This window comes from Scophthalmus maximus, chromosome 5, assembly GCF_022379125.1.
Source record: "Scophthalmus maximus strain ysfricsl-2021 chromosome 5, ASM2237912v1, whole genome shotgun sequence".
In the NCBI taxonomy this organism is placed as follows: Eukaryota; Metazoa; Chordata; class Actinopteri; order Pleuronectiformes; family Scophthalmidae; genus Scophthalmus; species Scophthalmus maximus.
This window is the reverse complement of record NC_061519.1, coordinates 13,369,659-13,388,202: the sequence shown is the minus strand read 5'-3', so window position 1 is coordinate 13,388,202 and position 18,544 is coordinate 13,369,659. Positions and strand designations below refer to the sequence as shown.

The 18,544-nt window shown below is 42.7% G+C and overlaps 1 protein-coding gene across 4 annotated transcripts; it reads right to left on the bottom strand.

The window, feature by feature from the left end:
* Positions 1 to 1,155: 1,155 nt before the first annotated feature.
* ccdc18 (coiled-coil domain containing 18) lies at positions 1,156 to 18,367 on the bottom strand. 4 transcript variants are annotated; one of them, XM_035635791.2, is made up of 26 exons: positions 17,847 to 18,367; positions 16,846 to 16,989; positions 16,475 to 16,581; positions 16,117 to 16,245; positions 15,789 to 15,885; positions 15,562 to 15,683; positions 15,103 to 15,379; positions 14,804 to 14,891; positions 14,142 to 14,359; positions 13,944 to 14,054; positions 13,627 to 13,758; positions 13,260 to 13,394; positions 11,846 to 11,923; positions 11,619 to 11,735; positions 11,306 to 11,473; positions 9,451 to 9,593; positions 8,454 to 8,617; positions 7,993 to 8,206; positions 6,223 to 6,322; positions 5,946 to 6,083; positions 4,972 to 5,112; positions 4,201 to 4,338; positions 3,528 to 3,608; positions 2,968 to 3,390; positions 2,130 to 2,880; positions 1,156 to 2,036 (listed from the first exon to the last, which is right to left on the bottom strand). In XM_035635791.2, the coding sequence occupies exons 2-25, from the start codon at positions 16,978 to 16,980 to the stop codon at positions 2,149 to 2,151; spliced, it is 4,188 nt and encodes a 1,395-aa protein (XP_035491684.2). In that variant the 5' UTR covers positions 16,981 to 16,989; positions 17,847 to 18,367; the 3' UTR covers positions 1,156 to 2,036; positions 2,130 to 2,148. The 4 variants fall into 4 exon arrangements, with proteins under 4 accessions (XP_035491684.2, XP_035491683.2, XP_035491682.2 ...); XM_035635790.2 differs by having other exon boundaries at positions 1,156 to 1,985; XM_035635789.2 differs by having other exon boundaries at positions 1,156 to 1,527.
* Positions 18,368 to 18,544: the final 177 nt, after the last annotated feature.

Below are 18,544 nucleotides of genomic sequence, written 5' to 3'. Positions count from 1 at the left end.
TCTGAGTTGTACTATTTTAGCGATTGTTTATATAGTTTTAATTTTAACTTCTGACTTTAGGCTTTATGACAATTTTTGTAGTTTGGGATGGCGTCCTCCCAAATTAGTAAGTGCGTGCACGATCAATTATTACATTAATTGAAATATTACATAGCCCCTTTTCTACACTAATTTGTGCTGTGTGTTGAGCCTAAAAAATTGTTCATAACAGGAAATATCAGAGTAATGTCGGTCAACTGCCTCCCCACAATGAGAGCTGCAGATATTTTTCTTAGAATTTCGTGCATGAAGATACACTGCAAACTGTTGTGGAGACATGTCACACTTGGAAAGTTTCATGCAGGAACTAGAGCACAGCTACATGGCACGCAATAGACTGGCGACTGAACCACATCCTCTCCCCTCACAAGTGTTCTCAACATCAAGAATGTCAGCAAGAGAAAAGGAGAACAGAAAGACGGGGACGGTCCAAAAACATGTATATAACAGATCTTCATGATCACAAAAAACTAAAAACTAAAATGATCAGTGACATCACAACAGCTTGAAAGTATGTCAGCAACCCCCCAAACTGAGGAAAGGCATCGTCTCCAATTGACACACAGACCCAGCCACACACAAAACCACGCACACGCACGCCACACCAAACATGACATGCAACAAGTGATTAATCCTCAGAGACAACACACAACCTCACCCCTCCTGGTCATTAAAAAGGTACAGTAGGAGGAGAAATACATTTAAATTATGAAAATGATGATAAACTTACTCAATTTCAAAAAAGAGAGTTCAACGTTTGTCACACTGGCATTAATGAATAAAATGAGCTGGAAGGGGAAAAACAAAACTACCCACAGACCAAGTAATGACCGTGTTATGTAACCAAATGAGAGCAGAGCACCAAATCCAATTCAACCAGCTGGAGTCTGTATTAAAAAAAATGAGCGTGACCCCGTCTGTGGTCCAGATCCAAAAATTCCTCTTCTGAGGGGAAGCTGCCAGTTGCTCTGGTAACACGACCCCACAGCGGCGACAGCATGGGAACATCCACACTGACCTTAGTGAAAGCAGGAATCGACTTTTCTCTGGAGAACAAACACAAGTCGCAGTGGTAGACAAACCAAACACAACATAGTAAAAGGAAGGCAACGTACCTATATTAAAAAGAACATTTTATTCACTTTTTTAAAATTGGTAAAAATATCTATAAATATTGTTAAGGAAAAGACACACCATGGAATGCAAATTGTAATTTTTGTATGAAACAACATCACAGTAGATCATTTACAGACTGGAACCGTAGTGGTCGTCTAAACTGGACAGATAATTTATCTTTAATAAAGAGAAAAAATATTACAATATTTACAGACGCACAAGGATGAAAACAGAGCAAACAGTGCTCCCCCTCTCTGACATCTCCTTGATGATGAGGATAATGATGATGATGAGTCCTATGAGTCCAACGTGAACGCACAATTTCCTGCTTCATTTGGAACTGTCTTAGGGGGTTTCTCGACACTTTAGGGTCTAAGTTGGGAAAAAAAGATGATATCATGTATCTGTGTGCACCACTCAGAGTTCAGCTACATTTGAAAAATACTTGAAATCTGACACCAACATTTTTTAAGCAACTTTAAACACAACTAGCATCCACAATGCATCCTAGCCTTCGTCTGGGTGTTACTATGACACAAACCAACCACCTAAACAGATGCCTAGGAGACCCCCCTCCCACCCCCGTGGCTGCAGGACAATGTGTCCAGCTACACTGCAAAAAGTACTCGGAAACAGTCCTCCAAAGTTCCCAGATCCATATCCGATCAAGCATGCAGCATGCACAAAGAAAACAGATCCATGGAGGCCCCCAGCCACAAAACCCACAGGACCCACAGGATCCACTACCAATGCCAACACCACAGGACAACCCCACAGGTCCTGTGTCCCTTCTCCGACGGGTCAGAGCTGTTTTAGTGGACCAAGGGGACCTACATGATCGTATTAGAGAAGCAGGAACCGGTGAATATTTGGCATTTTTGCTGGAAAATAGTGGAGACCATTAATTGATAATCAGAACAGATGGACTAATTACTTAACAGACTAAACGACAATACATGGAGTGGAGAATTTACCTGTGCATGAGGCTGCATTTCATGTCTGCGATAGTCCTGTGGAGCTCCATAGAGAAGGGTCTTCCTGCATGGCTAACGTCTGATTAACAAACCTCAGCATCCCTGTCAGTGAACTCATATCCGCCTCCTCTTCCTCACCCACCAGAGTGCCCACCGACTCCCTCCTGGACTCGCCCAACTCGTCACCGTCTTCCTCCTGTACCGAGGCTGCCTCCGTGTTTCCATCCTCTTGTTTGTCCACCATGTATGTGAGGGGGTTGAAGGAGAGGTCAGAGGTTGCCGAGGCCTCTGTGGTGCTGAGGCCCTGCCAGCCGTCACACGGGAAAGGGGACATGGAGGAGGATGAGGAGGACTCCCACGGCTGCTTGTTAAGCGCCTCCCTTAGTGTTGCCTTCAGGCTCAGAGGGAGGTCCAGGGAGGAGTCAATGCTGCTACTCTGCAGCCAGTCGTGAGTTTCAGATAGGCGAGTGGCCGAGGTGTGCTGAAGGTTTGGTTGAGCGTCGGATGATGAGCAACTCCGTGTGCATGTCGGGGAGTTGAGACAGGTTGACTGAGCGTGTGTCAGAGAGCGGATGGTTGTTTGAGCCTTCTCGGGGGACGAGGGAGGGGAGGGAGCGGAGGGGGAATCCTCTGGGGAGTGTGTGGATTTGGCTAGAGCTGGGTGAGAGAGTGTGTGATTGTAAAGATTGTGGCGGTCAGCAGCTTGCACCAGACTAGAGATCCTGGCACGGAGATGGGTCACCGCAGACTCCTGCAGGGAAACAGGAACAGCAACTTTGATAATATACTGAAAAAGCAATTTACTGCAATTTAAATTACATCCTACTAAAAGCTCTACCTTGATGAGCATGGACTCGTTGGACGTCTCCATGGACTTCTCGCAGGCGAGCAGCTGAGCCTGGAGCTGAGCAGACTGGACCCGGGCTTGATTTAAATGGCCGCTGAGCAGCTCCAGCTGAGCCTGGAGGTCACTGTTCTGGGCTCTGGTCTGCTCGTACAGAACCCGGCTTTGTTCCAGCTGGGTTTTACTCTGAAAGAGCTGGCTCTGGCTCTGGTCTAACTGCATTTGCAGGCGACTGGCTTGGTTCTGGGTTTGTTCCAACTCCGCCTTGGTGCGGTCTAGGAGAGCTTTGGCTTGCTCGAGCTGGGTCTGGCTCTGGTGAAGCTTAGCGTTGAGTTGCTCCTGGGAGGAGCGCATGGTGGAGGAGATCTGCTCAGACACTTTGAGGAGCTGACCTCGAGTCTGCTGCAGGGACTCCAGCTGCAGAGGGAGGGAAAGAGAACAGACCGATGAGCGAATTTTTTTTTTTTTTTACAAGCTGCCTTCATTAGAGCAAGGTTAGAAAACACGCTGGAATTGATGAAGGAGCCTCAGTTACGTGGATTTTGCACACTCACTGGCTGATATGTGTTTGACTTCTGATGTGCTGCTCTAATAGAAAATATATTCCATTCCATTTTGATGTAGCCAGGTAAGCTCTAAGGTTGCAGCAGAACAAAGAAGTAAACAGAAGCACCATCACAAATATCACGTGAAACTGAGACATTTTCATCTGGGAGAAATGAGGTAATAATAAGAGCAACTACAGATGGAAGAAATGCGGAACTCATACAATTGACGTTGAAAAAGAGAAAAAGAGGAAATGAAATCAGACAGAAAAAGATATGAAGAACAAACAAAAGTGATGAGCAGAGGCTAATCCATAACCCACATGACATTCATTACTGTACATGACACGTAAAACACAAAGTGAAAGACAGGGAACTAATGGTTAAACCAGTAATGTCACGTTATCAGGATATCGGCGTGATGTCGTAATGTCAAATCACATCCGTATCACGTAGATCATAATTTGGCTCTACGTCTTAGACGAGAGCCGAATCTTATAGAACAGCTCAAAGTTTTTCAACAGCACCAGTGATGAGTTCTAGTCAGATAAAATGTCAGAGGGTAATCTTAGCACTACAGTCCAAACTGAAACATAACGGTTAAGTTGTCCCTATAATAACAGATTACTAACAGTGCAGGAGACGGCGGACACGTGTTTTGATGCCTCAGTAACTATTGTACCTCCTTGCTGTGCTGCTCCCTCTCCTGCTCCAGCTGCTGCTCTAGAGAGGCGACTGTGGACTGCAGCCCGGCCTCCGACTGCAGCCACTGGGACTCCTTCAGAGCCAGCACCTCCTCCACACCGCACAGCTGGACGTCCTGCAGAGAGACGCACAACACGGACAAACTGTTGGTAAGTGTTGCAGCAGATGTGCCGAGAGTGAATCTATCAATTTCAACATGTCGTCCGTCCTATTATTTCCCCTTAACATCAAATATTTAGACAATATAATCGTAGTATCTTGAAATAATCATAGTATTTCATTCAGCGATATAACGGTTGGCTGATAGCATCGGCCTTTCGCAGACATAACGGTATCAGCGTTTATGTTTTCCGATAAGAAAACTCTAACAGAATAAACTATGCAAAAAGATGTGCATCTATGTTAACATTTTACATATTTACAGCTTATTACATTTATTTTCTTAATTCAAATTCTATATCTTTAGTTGTATTTTTGTTTTCTTTTTTCCAATAGTTATTTATCATAAGATTTATGGTTAAATTATGGTTAAACATTTCTTTGTCGTAAGGGTTTGATGACGACATCTTAAGAATCAATATCAGACATATTGGTATCAGAAATGTTTCACAAATATCCGTATCCGTATCAGCCCCCAACAATCTATTTGAGACTCTATGTGAGGTTTCCCCTCCGTTACCAGGACATGCACACAGCTCTTTCATTATGAGTAATAATAATAATAAAAGATAGTACTTCAATTCTGTACCTTCTCCTTGGTCTGCAGCTTGGTGGCGTCCAGCTCTCTGGTCAAAGCCTCACAGTGAAGTCGAGTTTCTTCGAGCTCCTGCAGTACAGTCTGAACTTTTTGTTGACACACACACAGCCGCTGGCTGAGCTCCTGTGACTCCTAATACCACAGACAGACACACAGACACAGACGCGCTCGCACGTGCAGACACGCGCAGACGCAAGCGCACACGCACACGCACACACACACACACACACACACACACACACACACACACCTCATTTATCAACCTACTCTACATGGAATCTGTACATTTCTTGAGTTGCCTGAAAATGCCCTGTGCTGGTTATATGACACCAGATAATTATATGAGTTATATGAAGGTAAAAAAAAGTCTAAATCATCATGGATTAATTGGCAGTGTTTGAACAAGGTCCTCAGATCTCATATTCAAGCTGATCGTATCCAGGGGCCTTATTGACTTAATATCTTCAGGCTATAAGGAGGGTAAGCTTTGAGTACAGCTGACTGAATGCTAATTTATAAAAGGTAAGAATGGTTCACTTTTCCCCCCTCATTTATTGACTTTCTTAAATTTGTGAATGGTTATGCCATTAAAATGTGTTTAACTCATAATTTTCAAATTTTAATCTCATGACTTTACAGGCAATCTTTTATTATCGTGTATCATTTATCAGCAGAAATCTTTCTCAAGTAATTTTGCAGCACAGCTGCAATAATAACTCAAAGGGTATGAACATTTATGACTGCTGGATGTTTTGTAGTAATTTTGTCGCAGTGGTTCTCAGCGTCATTGAGTGAGTCTGTTTTCTCTTCCTGTTCTCTCTGCTCTAAAAGATTAGTGAGGAGTCCAACTGAAAAATAAAAAAACATAAGTTTTACAAATATCTATTCATGCTGGCTTGTGTCTTAATGACAACTGAACACGCTCTCTTGTGTTTTGCCGTCCTTCACCTGTGACCAGGCCTGACCTTCATGTTTCTGTCTGTGAGCTCCCTCTGTGCTTCGCTCAGCTCTCGCTCTCTGGTTCCAAGGCTCTGCTGCAGAGACTCCACCTTCCTCTCCATCTCCTGCTTGTGCTGCCTGATTGCCACGTCCAGCTGGCCCAGCTGAGAACAGCGGGGTGGCCGGGTGAAGAGGAAGAAGAAGAAAATAAAAAAAGGCAAAGTGAAGAACCAAACCAAGTAATCACTTAAAAAAAATTAATCAGGTAGACATGAAATATGTTTGTTTGTGTGCGAGTTGTACCAGCTGTGCTCTCTGTTGGAGCTCCCCCTGTCTCTCCTTCAGTGCATTGTCCATGTCCAAGACCTCGTGAGTTCTCTCTTCCAACTCCCTCTGGGTCTCACTGTGAAGCCACACAACGACAGACACACCCTTTTATTCAACAGTTAATTTAATATCTATAATTACCCCGCGCCGGGAGCAGTGTATTATTTTCACCCCTGTTTGTGTGTATACAAAACAACTCAAAAACACATTGGAGGCACATGGATCTTCACGAAAAATTTGGTGGGGATATAACTTGGGGGTGTATCTCAAGGAGCAGATCGGTCATGGGGCTGTGTTGCGGTGGGGACGACACAGGCGCACAGTACCATGCACAGACATGGTACTGTGCGCCTGTGTCGTGACTCAGCAGCAGGCAGGTCGGCCTGCTGCTGAGGATTGTAAGAGCACAGCAAAAAGCTGTATTTACAGAGTTTATGTAGAATCCTTCCGGCTAAGGACAGAACAAAAACTTTATGGATGTTTTAACGGGACACAAACAATGGCAGGATTTCACCAAGTGCTGCCAATGGTCCGTCTGACTGTGATGGACGGGTCAATGTGTTTGTGAGAGAAGGAGCGGATGCGGGGGAAAAGAGGGGCTTCACGCAGTTCGACAACGAAGCAATGTAGCAAAGCACTAAGTTAGAGAACTTTTATGTTTATGAAATATTTGTATCATTATGACACTGTGGCGGGGCAAATATACTATATATGGTGTATATTTAGTAGCCTGTACACAATGGGTATGTTTTCCCCCTCTTTTCATTCATAATTGTGTAAAACCAATGTGAACAAACAACATTGGGAGTATTTTCTAAATGGCAGAAGGAACTGTGTCTGATTCTTGCTGGGCCAAATACAAGAATTTAGGAGGGTTTCGATTGACATGTTTAAGTTAGTTATATAGTTAGTTTGATTTTTAGTATGTAGACTTGAATTTGGGGGACCTCATTTCATGCTTTTTATTTTGTAGGAGCCACAAACTAGATCATGACAGCCGTTATCAAACCAGCTATGTTATTTAAGAGCGTTTCCTCTGTGATGCATCTGCTAATACGGAAGACAACAACACCAGGGAGAATATATCAGTAACGGATGTGGTGACTAATGATCAATGAATTAAAACATATCACATTGCACTTTTTTTTCATCTTTCCCACGAGAAAATGATTTCGATCATCCATGACGTGTGCACCAGTTTGAGTGGTTGTTGTACATTCGCTGTGCTACGCAATGTATGTGATTGAAATATACACAGATATTATCTTAGCAAGGTATCAGTTTTAAGTAGAAAATGTTACATCACAAAGCACAGCATATGTAAAAAAAATTATAATAATTATCAGGCACAACAAATTACTTGACACATGTTCCACCTTGGAAAATAAAGAAAAAATGACTGTAAAATTATCAACAGAAATTCATACCAATACATCTGATATGAACAGCAAAGGATTTCCTCAGTAATAATTTATACAAATGTCATTTTGTCATCTGACAGTAACGATGAGTTAGTCCATCGCGTAGCTGATGTACAGTCACCAAAGTGTGAGCCTTAAAGAGGGACACTCGAACAGCAAAAGGCTCAATCACTGTGCATGTGTCTTTTGGTGTTTTTGTGAGACAGTATTATTTGGAATGAAGATGACTCTGACACAGCACAGGATATTGTCTGTTGAACAGCTCACGGACGTCCTCTTCATCTCTGTGTGCAGAAGAATATTTGAAATGAGGGCATCTCCTCACCTAAGATGGACAGTCAGTCTTTCCACTGAGGCCTGCCGCTCATCTGCAAGGTTTTGTGTCATCTGCAGAATGTCCTTGAGTTTCAGTAGCTGCTGCAGCGTTTCAGCCAACTCTCCCCGCACCGTCTGCAGTTGCTCCTCCAGGATCCGGAGCCTCTGCACAGAGTTGAGCTGGTCTGCCTCGCAGCGATGGAGCTTCTCCTCCAGATCCACGACTGCACAGAGGCGAGAGCGTTTCAAGAAATAAATAAGACTAAAAACAACGGATAAGTTTTAAGTGTAAACTACAACTGCGAGGGACGAGACGGACGCAATAAATAAATAAATAAGACTAAAACAAAAATTAAGTTGCAAGTGTAACGTGTCAGCTAATTCAGTACAATACAAGTTGTGTTTTTTCTGCAAAGAAGTAAATGAAAATAAAAACTGCCCCTGCTGCAAGATTAAAACTACATGTCATACCCTGGTCACACTTGCTGGCAAGGTTGTTCCTGGTTTTTTGCAGCTTCTCCTCCATGCAGGTGATCTGAATTGTCTTTCCGGAGACGTCCCTCTTCAGACGTTGCAGCTCTGACTCTTTAAACACCAGCTCCCCTCGACACTTCATCATCTCTGATGACACATTGCTGCAAAAGATAAAAAACACAATCAGTATAATTTCACAAATTTAAGAAAAAATTTTCAAAAAACCAAAGCAATGGGAAATTTCCAATGGTGCACGATGCTGTAAAGGAAGGGTTAGAGCTGATGACATGCAAAAACATAGAGCCCCAACACCTGCATTTCACTCCAGTTTCCCACCTTAATGTGAGCACTGCTCCCATCGTAGTCTCAGAGCGACTCCAAAAGAAGGAATACACCTCCAAAACTATCAGAGATGCTAAGTGGAGCTAGACAAAGTGCCCTTCGACAGCACATTTAAACAACCGGCATGCCATTCCTCTGGAGCATACAATAATAACTAAAAGAAGGAAAGCAGCTGCTCCGCAGACTGAAATTCCAGTCTGCGGTCTCCAAGAAATGAGATCCCTACTTATATATACATATTCATGGGCAGGGGAGGGCTGCCTCATGCCTAGAGACAAAGGGGATGTGGTGTAATCATAAGACTCCCTCACAGAACACTGAGGGCCTTGGATTGTGTTTGCTACAGGTCAAGAAGGACAGCCAGAGAATAGTCATCAACAAAAGCCTCATACAAAAAGCTTTAAGTAGCAGCAACATTGCCTAGTGGAAAACTACACTTATTATCAAAATGCTAGGATTGTGAACCAATGTAAAATTCAAAATGCTCCAAGATTAGTTTATAGTTGTTTCGGCAATGTTGTTACACGACTGATGACACTTGTGGTCTTCATGGGTTAAAAGTCACAACACTCTTTTTGTCATCTCTGATTTTTTTTCCCGCTTCCTTTGTCGCTCAGCGTATGAATAGAGTCCAAAGAGCAGGTGTTCTTACGTGACGGACTCGGACAGTTGGTTGATCTGCTGGTTCACCTTCTGCAGCTCCGTGTCTCTCTCCTGGACGTCCTCCTTCCTGTTCCTCACCTCCTCCTCCAGAGAGGACCGCGCTCGTTCCAGCTGCTGCTCCAGACAGGACACCTACGCACAAACACAACATCAGGATCCAACCTTATTTACCCCATGAGTAAAAACAAATAGGAGAAATATTTCGTGCATTTGTTCCAGTCCTATAATATGATATGGGAGATATCAAAGAGATCTAAAAAGCTATTCTTTTTTGTTTTACAGTTGACCTTAGGTAGTTTTTCATGTCTGTTAGCCAGATCAGTGTGTCATGTACAGAGAGGCTCCACCTTTCTGTCTCCATCCAGTGAATGGAGATCATTGTGTTCTGTTTGTTGTGAGGGACAGAAAGTACAACCAGCAGCTAAATGTTAGGAACTATAAATGAAATCACAAGTGCAAAAATGTGTTTCCTTCAAGCAATGATGCATAACATTTACCATAAATTAGTAATAACAGCAGAGTGTAGCGGTATGTTTACAAATCTGTATGTTAGTCTAAAATCACTCATTTGTTATATATTCTCTCATAGTTTACTCAGAATGGTGCGAAAAGCAGAAGCAAAAGAAAAACATCCAGTGAGCGGCGGTTTTGAGAACCAAGACATTTTGTTGATGAGAAAGATCAGAGGAGAGACTTTTTGAAACTGACAAAAGTCTCCAGTTACTCAGACAACCATTCTTTACAGCAGCAGTGAGGAGAAAAAGCATCTAAAGACGTTGAGGATTTCTGTAGAGCCTGCATATGGCTGGGTCAGAAATTTGACATCAACAGCATTAATCTTTGGACCCAACCTGCCTGGTGTCAACAGTCCAGGCTGATGGCGGTGAGGAGAATGTTTTCATTGCTCACTCTGGCCACATTCATACTAATCAATTGGCCACAGTTTACCATCCTCTAATGGCGACTTCCAGCAAAAGAATGCACCATGTCACAAAGCAAAAGTCATGTCAAACTGGTTTCATGAACACGACAACTAAGTGCAGTGAACTTCCATGGCTGCCGCAGTCAAAAGAATCTGAATCCAGCGGGTCACATTGCAGCGTGAATGGGCAGCTGGAAAATGTGCAGAGATGTTGCGATGAAACTGTGCCAAGATGGGGCAAAATCGCAAGGAAAGATTCCAAACACCTTGAATAATCTATGCCATGGAGAATTGGGGATATTTCTAGAGCAAAGGGAGGCTCTTAAAATAAAGCGTCACTAATAAGGTGTGAGAGAAGAGTTTCCAAGAATTCATAATCTACCCTTATGAAAACCAGTCTGATATTGATTAGATTATAAAAGGGAGTGTTCTGCACAGCTGTTCCACATGTTAAACTTTGTGATCGACACAGATGCCATGAACAGCTATTATAATATAACTATAATAAACAACCTTCCTGGAGCCGAGACCCTCAAAAGGGGCCTTGAAGAGAAGCCTGTCCCTTATTTCTGCCCTGTATCTCCCTGATTAATACAAGTCAAACTGACTGGGATCACATAACACATGACCACATATGTCCTTATCTATTTTGTATTTAGTTTTGGCAACTAAAATGGTTGCATTTCATACCAATAAAACTAACAATGAGCAAGTGTTTCTCTGATCAGACAATTTAGTTGCACAAAACAGATGCTCATGGAGCACAAGTAGGCCATTACAACCCACTGAAGAGAAGAATCAATCCCCAAAAAAGTCAAGGCACACTGCCAGCGAATTGATGATATGGTTGCAGTAAAAATAAATCAAAATGCTAAATAAGAGTACTCCGAGGTACTCAGAGCTTTTAGTCTCCGTGTCCTACTTGTCCCTGCAGCTGACACTGGCTCTCCTCCAGGTCGGCGATGCGGTGGGTGCTCTCAGTCAACATGGTCTGCTGCTGCTGGAGAGAAAGCTGCAGCTGCAGGTTCTGCTCGCTGGATCTCTGACAAGCCAGGCTGGTGCTGTGGAGCTTCTCCTGCAGCGAGGACATCTGAAGAGGGAGGAACAGGGGAGAGTATGAGCCTGACAGATGGGCTCTGAATGAGAGCTGGTGAGCAGGGAAGATAACAGACTGATATTTCTTCATAAAAGTCTCAAAGTTGAAAGATCCTCGTCATATGAAACACAGACAGCACCTTGTCATTACTCTTTTGCAGCTCACTCTCATAGTTCCTCTTAATTTCCTCCATCTGCTGCAGGTATGAGGTCAGCTCTTCTCTACACGCTGACAGAGACGACTGAAGCTCACACACCTGATGTACAGACGGATGGTGCAGAGTAATGATTATGACGGAATACGTTTTTGTACAGTTCAGACAAGGTTATTTGTGTTCATCTGTGGCAGCCCACTTGTTTAACAAACCTTGGTGGCAGACTGAGCTGCCTGCTCTTTGAAACTCTGCAGCAACTCGTCACTGTGTCGGACATCAATCTGCTTCTCCTGAAATCAAATCAGGATCAAATTGTCCACATGTGAAACAGCACAGTATACACCTGTGGGTTATAGTTGCTGTACTTTTATCATAAGTCTGTGGATGACTCGTGACTTTCGACAGTTAAATCAATGCAAAACTGAAATCATAGTTATTGTCTGATCACCTAAATTAATTTGCACTCAAAACCAAGGAACAGGTCAAACACGTTGGTGTTATTATTGACTCTGACCTAAAATAGAAACTCTAATAAAGTGTCTTTGTATTAATGTCTATTTATCAATACATACTTTTGTCTGCCGCAGGCAGGACTACTGTAACGCTCTTCTGTCTGGTGTGTCTAAGAAGGCTCTGGGTCAGTAACAGCTTGTACAGAATGCAGCGGCATGTGGTCTGACAAAAAACAGACAGAGAGCCCCCAATTTTAAAAATGGCTACACTGGCTCTTATTTATTCATTTATTTATTTATTTATTTATTTATATCACTGAATGGCTGTGCCTCATCTAATGTTGCTGCCGTTGTTAAAAAAATATGCGACCGCTCGATCCCTGAGATCCTCTGACTGAAACCTCTTGATTGTTCCTGATGTCAGAACTGAACTGCTCGAAGAGGCAGCCCTTTGACAGCCTTTGTCAATTTTTGATCGAGGCAACTGGAGCAAGAATCATTATAAATGAACCGCAATGTCAACTATTGTCTCACAAACGCAAGTGCTGACAGTGGATGGCTCTATCGCACTATAGACTGTTCACGTTACAGCGCTTTACTTGGTTTAAAAATTTATATTTTAGGCTTTTTGTATGGTCTATTGGTGAAGTAGCATTGATCACTTTGAAGGGGTGGATACATTTTGTCCCAACCGGGGATAAAAATAATTTAAGCAGAGGTGTGGATATGTAGATCAGAAAGGGGGAAATCCCATGCATCGCCCCCGGCTAATCGCACCCCGTCTACATCTATGGCAATTTTCAAGAGAAACATTAAGACACATCTTCTTACCATTGTCTTCTCCTGACAGGTTTTTACCTCATGGTTGTTTTGCTTCATCTCATACTGTTGTCTTAATTCCGTTCTATCTCTTTGATACAATTAGCTTTTTCCTGGTGTGTCTTACCTAATGGCTGTTTTATCCTGTTCAATCTTGTCTAAACCTGCTATTTATTTTTCTTTGATTGTTTTATCATAAATGTTTCTGCTTTATCTGAAGTATTTGTGTTGCAGTTTATGCATGAATTGTGGTATATAAATACAATTTAATATAATCATCATTATTACTATCAACATCATCGTCATAAGTCTGAACAGATGCATTTGGTTGATTGTACATAGGGAGTGTCCTTACTTGTGTGAGCTGTTCCACAGCCGTCTGCAGCAACAGAGCTGCTTCCTGAGCCTCGTCTCTCTCCCTCTGGCATAAACAAAGCTCCTGCTCCATCGCTGACGCTCGAGACTGAGCTTCCTCTACAGACAGCTGCAACTGCAGAGGACAGAAAATACTGTGCTGAACACTGACAAAAACACTTTGGAATAACCTTTGCTGTATTCAAAATCAAGTTAACAGCTGGTGCTGTTTCAGCATGTCAGAGCACAAATTCTCTCCAGGGTGCAAATGAAGTTAAAATCATGACACAACTTGACATGATGGAACAAACGTTGGTTGAAGAGAATTGACCTTAACAGTAAACATGGCAGAAAAGATTGTAGCTCACCATTTCTATTCTGTGCTGTTGCTCCGTGCATTGTTCAGACTGTGATCTCTTGCACCTGTCCAAAGACTGTTGATAGTCTCTTTGCCTTTTGGTCATCAGTGACTGGTAATGTTGAAGAGTGCTGGTCTTCTCCTGTATCAAAAAAGATATGTAAAAGAGCATGAGACCATATAAACAGTGTAAACGAATTTGCATTCTTGCAAGCTAAAGCTAGCTAAAAGAGAATACATTCAAAATATGCAAACATCACTCATGGCCCATATCAGAAGCCTGATTCATTTGGCACAAATGTGTATGTATGTGTGTGTGTGTTGTACCAGTAGCTGATTCTCCAGCTCAGTGTTTTTCAGTGCAGCCTGACTGTAGGCTGAAGTTTTCTCCTGTAACTGTTTCTCCAGGGCAGCCACACGTGCACCTTTTCTCTTCAACTGAGGTGAAACAGAGATAGGAGAATAAAAAGCTGTTAAGAAGAAGAACCAATAATTATCGCTGGAGCTTGGTAAAAGAGAAGTTACCTCTTTCTCCGTATCAGTAGCTTGGCTGACTTTGTCCAGCAGCTCTGTGTGGAGGCTTTGGTAGTGGGAGGCTCTCTGGGCCATGGAGCTCTGCAGGGATGAGATCTCCTCCTGGGCTCTGCTCAAACGATCCTGAAGCCGCTCGACCAGGCTGCTCTGTTTCGTTCGCTCAGCCTCTGTCGACTGCAGCACCCGCAACAGCTGCTGGTAACCTTCACCTGCAGGGAGAGAGACGGTGGGATAGAAAGGACTGGATTAATCTAATATCTTATATATTTTTTATATCATGCATTGCAGTGCCATCTTATTAACTACATGGCCACATTACATAAATTTACATACTTTATTTTTCCCAAACTTCCATTTTCCTATTGTGTAAGACAGATTTGCATAAACCTCAGGCACAAAAAAGGATGTGGAATAAGTCTCTCATTCTAATTAAATCATGTTTCAAATATCTAAATATAATTTCACTCAAAGGAAAGACGAAAATTGTTAGAAAGCAAAAAAACCAGAAAAATAATTAAAAAGGAAAACTCTAAACTCTTGTAGTTCTTAAACTACAAAGTCAGTTTTAAATCACATTGCTGATGGTTACATAAAAATCAGTTATCTGTATCAATCTTGAGGCTGATCGGTGTTTAGTACATGATCGGCATTACCTGGCTTTAGCTTCAGCAGGTGTGCAGTTCCTAAATAGTCCACTGGGGGCAGTATGCAGGGCTTGGCACAAAGTGGACCCAAGGCCGCCTGAAGTTAATAAATAAATAAATAAATAACATATGACAACAATAAACACATCACATCCTGCACAAGCTCGGTGCAACATGCCAGCCTGAACCAGAACCAGGTCTGGGAAAAACTAATAAACGAATGGTGGAAAATTATCTTGGGTCACAGTGTCAGTGTAAAATCATGCGACTCATGGATACATAAAAGACAATGTTAACATGTGTTTCACCTCTCGCAGATGCAGCAAAGCCAGTGTGGCTTCGAGACTCGACAGCTCTGCCTGGCTCTGCTGAGCCTCTCTGTGGCTCTGGGCAACCCTCTGTTCTTGGTTCAGGGTCAGAGTCCGCAGGTCTTCCAGCTCCCTGCGCAGGGAGGCCGACTCCCTGCTCTCCGCGAACTGGCGTTCCAGAAGCGAGGCCCGTCGCCTAGCCTCCTCCAGCTGAGTCTGGAGGTCTGAGCGCTCGGCAGCCAAACACTTGGCCTCCCTCACCTCCTCCCTCAGCTCACTGTGAGTCAGAATATGGGGGCATTGAACATGATAACAGTACATCACAACAATTAGTTTCTAAGGATTTGATTGATGATGATGAATAAGAAATTCCCCACATAATTCTAGTTTGCAGACGCAAATATGCAAAAACAATGATAGAGAAATAATCATATGAAACAATCAGTCTGTCCTGTCTACCTGATGGTTTGGCTCTGTTCTGCATTTTCTCTCTGCAACGTAGTGCACTTCATCCCCACCTCTTCTTTTTCTCTGTCACACTCACTGAGACTCTCTTTGAGTTTGCTCTCACTCTCCATCACCTTAAAAACACATTTTTGTCATCCACATGCCACAAAATACTATTTCAAAATTAAAAAATAATGAAATGTTTGAACAATTAAATTATTATTATTATTTAAATTTACCCTCTTGAGTTTCACCGATATTGTGGCCTTGTAATCTTTGAAAGCTTCTTTGAGTTTCTCTGCATTTTCAAGAGCCTGGTTCCTTTGTTGCTCAGCCCTATAAGGGATGAGGTAGAACATTCAATGAGAACTAAATCAATAACTTCATCATGTTGTAAGAGGAAATTATATTATAAAATATCCCATTACATTTCAGCTCGAGGCCCAAGTCAAGCACCACACTGTGTTCAGGCTGTTAGTTACCCATTTTAGAAGAACTGTGATGACATGTAAACTGCACATGAATGAAAGTGAATGTGCAGAAGCTAAGCCAAGATAAACGCATCACCGTTTTCCTAGTGCAGTCTTGTTGTCCAGTTCATCTCTGAGTGTACTCAGCTCTTCGGTGAGAGTTGCCAACATAATGTCATTGTGGCCCGCTGCTTCCTGGCTGCACTCAGCCCTCAGCTCTGCTGTCCTGAGAAACGCAGACGAGGAGAGGTGGTTTGAATGTCAGGTTCAACTGTAGGTTAGTGTAATACCTTTTTTTTAAATGAGCAGGAGCAGAGTCAAAAGTCTACAGACTGTGCCCCGTGGCAATCTTTACACCAAGTCAACATCCAGTGGATATAAACATACATACAATTGTCACATAACAATTACTCAAGCAGCAACATCTGAAGAAGTATGTTAAGTCATGAGGTTACTTCAGTTCCTTGGCTTGTTGCTCCAGTTCTGCTTCAAGTTGACGAATGTGCACACTCATGACTGCCAAACTGCTTTCAACCCCGACCCTGGGGCCTCTGAGGTGGAACTGAAGAGGGCACACACAGTATATGTATCTGACATAGTTTATATCCATGTCACACATTTTTTTTATATCTACTATAATTTCATTGATGTGGCATTTAAGTAATGAGGCAACAGACCGATCTCTTCACCGCAACTTAACACATTAAAGAAAGCAGATTTCACACTCATTCGCGACACACATATGAAGCCTAACACACTGTACAGTGTTTTATGAATGCAAAACCATTATTCACACAAATCAACTGTGTAGGGATGATAGTCCTACCTGAGACTTGGAGGTCACCAATTCATACTGCATGGCATCGAGGTCACTGATGAGCTGCTCATCCTGCATGGTCAGGCTGTGTGCGTTCTCCTGACGCACACAGCCTGACCTTTTCCTCAAAGAGTGGGACTCCATGTCTACTGACTGAACAGAGGGAAGACACAGGCGAGGAGTATGTGTTTGTGGTGAAGGGTGTATAGCACCTTTTTGTTATGATGTTACACGGACCCCGTTTACCCCCATTCAAAGGTTATCTATTTTGAATATACAGCCTACCGTAAAATGGATCAGAGGTGGAAACATTAAATCTGATTTTCCTCTCCAAACAAACAGATTGCTGCGCACAACATATTTACATTAGAGCCCGACCAATTTAGATTTTTGGGGGATACCGATACATCTTCCGATATCTGTATATTTGAATCTGTCAATGATTCCTAAGATTTAGTTATCAAAACTTTATGACAAAGAAATGTAATTGAGACTTGATATTTTAGTTTAACCATAAACTTTATTATAAATAACTTTAATTAAAAACAAACAAATCCAACCTGTAATATCATTTATTTTATGTAAAATGTAAACGTAAATGCACATTTTAGAGCTGGACCAATATATCGATCTGACCCTGAACATGTATATTATCGGCAAACCGATATATCGGTCGGGCACTAATTTACATCCTTCAAAACAGAGCTTAACAATATAATCTTATTTATGGCTACTGTTGTAATTAACAGTGTAAATACATCTATGGTTAATCTACTGATCTACAAAGGTGAACATTCTGCCGCAGGTCTTGAAAGATCTGGCGGTCCGGACACTCTGGTCCTCATGACCCTGACTCACTGATCAAGGGGACTAGTGAGGAGGAATCAAGGGGTCAGATGCAGAATCGACCCACACTAACACATGGTGCTGTCATGACATGATGGCTGCAGGTTTACTCTGCAGAGTCTTCAACTGGTTGATACTGAGCTGACGTCATGCAGTTAGCTCACCTCCGTTTCTGCTCCACACTTCACAGGTGCTGCTCCGCCGGTCGAAGTGAGATTCGTCAGTCGGACCACATCTTTGGTTAGACTCTCCTCGTTGTCAATGACGAGTGCATGTCGACCTCCAGCTAATCAACAACTCGTTTCGACTTGCCGGGGTTTAGCTTTCAGTTGCTCGAGCAACATCTCACAACTTCTGTGACTCTCTGGGTAAAGTAAAAATATATATACCGACAACTAACAAACCGCTACGTCTCAATCATCTGTGACTACAACAGAGAGTGGCAAACTAGCTAGCATAGCGAGGCTAGCTAAACGTAAACAAAGATCCTCGCCGCATCGACAGGTGCTCGTAGAGTGTTCGTAGAGCACACGCGACAAACGGCGTTTAGGTTTAAAGTGTTGGTTTTGTCGCCCTACAGCTTTATCAATAGCGTTAAACATGTATTTGTTACTTTTAGCAGAACAAGTCTTTCCCACGTCACCTAGTGTAGTTGTAGAAAGACCCCGGTGCAATTTGTATTTAGTCCCCGCCCACATTCAAACAACGCGTTTTTTGATTGGTTGAAATGTCAGTTTCCGTGCACCGATTGGTGCAGGGGTGTTGTCAATGACAGTGCCCGCGAAGAGAGGCGCGTGCACCTCGGCTGTCAGATTACTCTCCAACTGTAGGTTTATTTGAAAAGGCAAATTCAACACAATAC

What these genes read in the sequence shown, in the direction of transcription:
- ccdc18 (XM_035635791.2), bottom strand. Translation starts at nt 16,980, where the DNA reads ATGGAGTCCCACTCTTTGAGGAAAAGGTCAGGCTGTGTGCGTCAGGAG. An exon ending in CAACAAGCCAAGGAACTGAA is followed by an intron (nt 16,246 to 16,474) that starts GTAACCTCATGA and finishes TGCGTTTCTCAG; the next exon opens with GACAGCAGAGCTGAGGGCTG. An exon ending in CAGCTCAGTCTGCCACCAAG is followed by an intron (nt 11,736 to 11,845) that starts GTTTGTTAAACA and finishes TCTGTACATCAG; the next exon opens with GTGTGTGAGCTTCAGTCGTC.